This window comes from Plasmodium falciparum (genome assembly GCF_000002765.6).
Source record: "Plasmodium falciparum 3D7 genome assembly, chromosome: 10".
Taxonomy (NCBI): domain Eukaryota; phylum Apicomplexa; class Aconoidasida; order Haemosporida; family Plasmodiidae; genus Plasmodium; species Plasmodium falciparum.
The window spans coordinates 1,235,001-1,241,766 of NC_037281.1; the positions used below are offsets into that span (position 1 = coordinate 1,235,001).

Sequence of the window (6,766 nt, forward strand, 5' to 3'; positions counted from 1 at the left end):
GTGTCATAATATTATGAGCGTTTTCCAAATCAGTACACAACAAACTAATAAGATGATTATTAATATTATTATTATTATTATCAGTGTAAGTGTCTATATTAACATTTTCACGCGACTTCCCACAAATATTACATATAATAGTATCATTAATATTCTCATCATGAATACCATTTTTGTTTTCATAATAATTGTTATTCATATTCATCGTCCTGTTATCAAAATAATTATTTTTACAATTTTTTATTGGAGCAAAACGCACATTATATTTATTTACATAAATGTTATTTTTACCTGACCAGTTCAGTTTTTTTTTATTTTTTGATGCTTTTTTAGTTATTTGATAGTCGTGATTTAAATAATTTTTATTGATTTTATCAAATTGCATATTAGCTGGGATATTTTTATTATGGAAGGATTTGAAATTATTATAAATATTACAACTGTTATTATTATTATTATTATTATTATTATTAATATTATTAATATTATTGTTATTATTGTTATTATTATTATTATTATTATATGTATTATTATGTTTTGTTATATTTCTACTTGTTATATCACCATTATTATATTTATAATTACCATCAATGTGCATGGTAGCAATAGTATTATCAGATATATTTCCATTAGTACTATTTAATTTCATGTAATAATTAGAACTCCATTTAACATATTTTCCAGATTTTTTATTAATATAATATTTTTCAATATTTTTAAATTTCTTATTTGTTTTCATCATCTTCATCATATTTTGTTTCTTATTTTTTTTATTCTTCTTCATCTTTTTATTTTTACCATTATTATTCCTTGAACTGTTGATAAAAATATTTTTTCCGTTTCTTTTTTTCAATCCATACCATATGTCACAAGGATTTTCACACATATTAATTTTTATTCTGGTTTTTTTATTTACGAAAACTTTTGTTGATTCGTCACTAAATAAAGAGCTGTTATCATTAATGGTTTTATACGTTTCTACATTATTCGAAAAATCAAAATTTCCACTGTTACTTATTTTGGTGTTGTTATTTTTACTATTTACATTATTGTTATCATATTCCACATCGTCATTATTTATATGGTCATTACTATAATTATTATTATTATTATCAATACTATGGTTATTATTTTCATGATTATTATTATAATTAATATCATTGTCATTATCACCCATTGGATGATTCTTTTCATACATCTCATTGTTTTTATCATCATTTATATCATTATTATTATTTGCCCTTTCATTCATACTTTGTTGTAATTTATTTTTTTTTTTTTTCTCTTCCTTCTTTTCTTCAATTTTCTTTTTAACATATGTTAAAAAATTTTGATTATCGTTATCATCATCTTCAGCAGCTTCATTCCTTTTATTTAGATCGTCCAATAATTCTTTTGTTAATCTGAAAGTATCGTTGTGCGCATTGTTTTCATAGTATTTCCTCTTTTCATTTTTATTGTAAAAATTAAATGTACGTGAATATTTATTAAAATTATTTGCACCATTATTATTGTGTGTATAATAATGAGGAAACCTATTTTTTTCACAAGGATTCCCACCACATATAATATTATTTGTACAGGTATCTTTATTTTTATCTTGATTAATTTTTCCATTATTATCAAAATAGTAATTATTTTTAATACATTGTACCTTGTTATTTTGTTTGACTTTTTTATTATTTTTTTTTTTATTATTCATATCACGTAATGAATAACTTATATTTTTTTCATTTTCAATAAATAACTTTTTTTTTTTCTTAGGACTTATTACTTTTTTACTAATTTTATTATAATAATTTACACTACCCTGGTAAATATTCTTTATTATTTTACCACTGTTATCTATCCGATTCTTATCATTATGCCATTCATTATTTTGTAGCCTTTCATTTTCTATAACTTTCACTTCATCATAAATATAACTGAAGTTCGTATTATTAATATTAGTTGTTGACGTTTTGTTATAAATTGTATGACTTTCGTTTTTATCCACTACCATTTCTAAATAATTATAATGAATCTGCAAACAAGCATAAGGAACACATCAAAAAAGAAAAAAAAAAAAAAAAAAAAAAAGGAGAAAAAAAAAAAAATATTAAAAAATATATAATAAATAATTAGACATACATATATATATATATATATATATATATAATATCAAGTTAGTTCTCCCTTTTTTTTTTTTTTTTTTTTTTTATTTTATAATTATATATATATATATATATATATATATTTTTTTTGTGCCAATATTAATATATGTATATTATTTCATATTCTTACACAATTATATGATAACTAATAGGAGCTTCAATTTATTCATAAATCTTTTTATTACCAAATAATAAAAAAAAATATTATAATATGTCACTTCAATATTAATTATATATTTTATGTGGTAATAAAACAATAACATATACTAATTAGACGAATATATGTATATATACAAATATCCATTTAACTGTTTCTATTGTATACAAAGAAACAAACTATATTTATATTTTTCAATTTTTTTTTTTTTTTTTTATTTTTTACTTATTTGGTATTATTTTTTTAATAAACGTATATATGTATGTATATATATATGTACATCACAGGCATACGTATATGTATATATATATATATATATATATATATATAATATATTATACCAACAAATTTAAAATGGTTGTCCACTTTTGTAATTTACTATGTATATATATGCATATATTTGTATATTCCTTATATATAATACAAGTGATTCAATTCGCGCTCTTTGCTTTACCATATATACTTTCAAGGCTCTTAGTACAAAATTACACTTTAATTAATAATATATACATATATATATATATATATATATATATATATAGATATATAATTATATAAACAAATTGTTCTTTTTTTTTTTTTTTTTTTTTTTTTCAACAAGTTTTATTCTACTAAGATCTCTTAATATGGAAACTTGCATATCTATATTTTATTTTCAATTATTTCTCTTAAAATATTTGATGTAATAATTATAATTATTCCAAAAAATTGATCAATTTAAATATTGTAACAGATATATCTCATAGACAAAATGTCAAGTCAAAATATGTCTTATTAATAATTTATGTCCAAGAATTATGGATTCGCTTATTAATTAAATACATATAATGTGCTTTGGATATACCTATAATATATATTCCTCAAAAAAAAAAAAAAAAAAAAAATACAAATATGTACACATATATATTTAAAAAAAATAAAAAAAAAAAAAAGAAAACAAATGTGAGGATTAAATCACATATTAATTATATTTCCCTTTTACATTTTTTTTTAAATCTTTCCATATATACATATACATATATTTTATTTTATTTTCCACTTTTCTTTTTTTTTTATTTTATATACACTCCTAGTATTAGTCTTATTTTAACAACAAACAACCATATGCAATTATATGATAAGAAAATAAAGCACAATTATTATAAGGCTCAAATCTAGGTGTACCATTATCGTTGTATCTATTACATGCTTTATAATTGTGTAATTAAATGAACAAAGGTACATATGGGAACAGTGTTTTTAGATGTATATAATATGTGGTTTAATTATAAAAGGTTATTTATAATGATATATATATATGTATATATGTATAAATATATATAGGTATGTATATTTATTTGGTATGTTTTATATTATATCAGTTTATTTTTATTTTTTTCCCTCTTTTTTGATGTTAATCCACAAACAATTTATTGGATAGTCATATAAAATTTGCTTCCCTTCCAAATTTATACTTGTTAGAAAACAGGGATAATTATTTGAGGTATTTAGGGGGAGGAAAAAAAAAAAAAAAAAAAAAAAAGAATCAAACTTTTTTTAAATATATATAAGATGTAATAATAAATAAAAACAATGTATAAAAAAAAAAAAAAAAAAAAAAAAATATAAGGTTAATAAAATACAATGAAATTTATATTTTTTTTTATTTTTTTGTTTATTTTATTTTTTTTTTTTCTTTTTATTATTTTATTTTATTTTTTTTTTTTTTTGTTATGAATAACCTTAATGGTTAAAAAAATAAAGATGGTAGACAAGTGATCAAATATATATATATATATATATTAAAATAATGTGGTAGAAAAAAACAAAAAAATAAAAAATATAATAAATATATATTATTTATTTTAGATGAAAAAGCACACAACATATATATATATATATATATATATATATATATATATATATATATATATTTATATATATATGTTATAAAACTAAACAAAATAAAGAATGCATATTTTTTAATTACTGAGAATGGTATATTTTAATTTTTTATTTTACATAATAAAAATATATACGTTTAAATAAAGAAATATATATGTATATATTTATATATATATATATATATGTTTATTTATTTATATATATATAATATATTATAAAGTAATACTTTTTTCTTCTAAATATTATAAAATATAAATATTAATTGCATTTTTTTTGCAATAAGATAGTTTGCTTTTAAATTGTTCTTATAAATATGTATATTATTTATTACTACTTGTTCTCATTTGACAATTTTTTTTTTATATCCAAATTCAAATTTTTTTTAATAATATAATTATAGGTATATGCTTTGTTCGTAATTATATATACATATAACATATATATAGAGAGAGAACGTCATATATCTAATTTTATTTACAAAAGGAACGAATAATAAAAATAGCTACATAAAAGTAATATATAAATAAAATGAATAAACATTTATATATATATATATATAATATTATATTAGGAAATAATAATATCAACTGTCCAATAATATATGTATGTATATATATATATATTTATTTATTTATACATTTATATTATTGTATTATATATAATCATTCTCTCTTGTTAATATATTTCCTTTTTATATATTTCTTGTTTTCATATAATATATATGTAAAAAAAAAAAAAAAAAAAAAAAAGCAAATACAAATACAAATTTTCATAAGTAAAATATATTAATATATAATATAAATATATATATATATATATATATATCTTTTAAAGCAAAAAAATATCAGTATAAAACATATTATATATAATTATTACATATATATAAATTTTTTTTTTTTTTTTTCTTCTTCCTTTTTATTCAAATATAATATATATATATATAAATAAAAATATAAACCTTTTTTTTTACTTTTATCTCATATATATTTTAAATAAGAATAAAAAGAAAAAAAAAAAAAGAAAAAATATTATATATATAATATATATATAAAGTTTTTATTATATTTCTTTATGATTAAAATAAAAAATAAATAAATATAATAAATATATCAAATCAAAATAAAATTTAAATTAAAAGTAAAAATAAAAAAAAAAAAAAAAAAAAATTTTATATTTATTTTATATAATTATTATTATTCATATTATAATTTTTTTTTTTTTTTTTTTTTTTTTGATTTTTATATATATAAATAAACATATTATAATTTTTAATCAATAAATAAATTTTTTTTTTTTTTTTTTTTTTTTTTTTTTTCGTTTGTTTGTTTGTTCGTACATATATAAAATAAAAATAACATATATATAAATATAATATATTATATTTAATATATATGTAATAATAATATAATTAAGTTTTATATAAAGAATTTTTTTCTTTTTTAAAATTATATAAAATGAATTTTTTTTTTTTTTTTTATATTTACTCTTTTTTAACCTTTTCATAAAATTCACATATAAAGAAAATATTAAATAATCAAAATTTCGTGCATATATATATAAATCGATGAAATATATACAGAAAAAAAAGAAAAAAAAAAAATAATATAATATATATATATATATATTTATGTTATAATAAAATAATGTTGTATTATTTTAAGATGCCAATCAATTTTTATTTAATATAGTATTTATCCATTCTGTTATAAATATGATAAAATATATATTATATGAAAGAAATAATATATATAATAATATATATATATATTATATTATATTTTTAAAAAAATACATCTTTTATATTAAATTATTTTAATATTATTTTATGTATAATTTTATATATTTATATATTATATTTATATTTATATACCATTCATGCATAGAAATTATTATTTATTTTATATATAAACAAAATATTATGCTAAATTTATATTTTTTCCATATAATGTATTATCTTTGTAGTAACTAATTATTATATATGCCCAATTAATATAAAACACAGGTGTGTTCTTTTATTTTCAAATATAATATGAATTTTTTTGTATTACCATAAAAAAAGAAATATATATATAAAATACATGTATATATATATATATATATATATAATATTCCCTGTGCTTATTTTTTTTTCTTTTCGGGCTATATGTATAAGTTTTATAAATGGGTTTGTCTTAGTGAAAATATAATATTTCTCTATTGGTAGAACAGGTAGCTAAATGTATGTATTTTGTTATTTTATTTCTCTTAATTATAAAAATATCATGGAAAGAAAAATAAAAAAAGCTACCTTGTTTAATACCACAACCATATAGCCAATTTGCGGGAAAAAAAAAAAAAAAAAAAAAAAAAAATATTATTTATATATAATAAAATATGAACAGGTCAGGTAAAAATAAAATATGAAAAGATTAAATCTAATATTTTATCCCATATATAATACATTTTTACAAATAATGATAGACATGATATAAATAATTTTCTTTTTAAGAGTTATATTCATCCTTTATATATATATATATATATATATATGTTATTTTCCTTATTAAAGGAAGTAATATCTTAAAAAAAAACC

At 16.1% G+C, this 6,766-nt stretch overlaps 1 protein-coding gene across 1 annotated transcript in view; it reads right to left on the reverse strand.

The window, feature by feature from the left end:
- The window catches only part of PF3D7_1030300 (conserved Plasmodium protein, unknown function), a gene marked incomplete at both ends in the record, with an annotated part of 3,336 nt that extends 1,334 nt beyond the window's left edge, over positions 1 to 2,002 (reverse strand). The window contains one exon of the mRNA XM_001347544.1: positions 1 to 2,002. This exon is cut by the window's left edge and continues 1,334 nt beyond it. Within this exon, the coding sequence (XP_001347580.1) occupies positions 1 to 2,002 (2,002 nt within the window).
- Between the last annotated feature and the right edge of the window lie 4,764 nt (positions 2,003 to 6,766).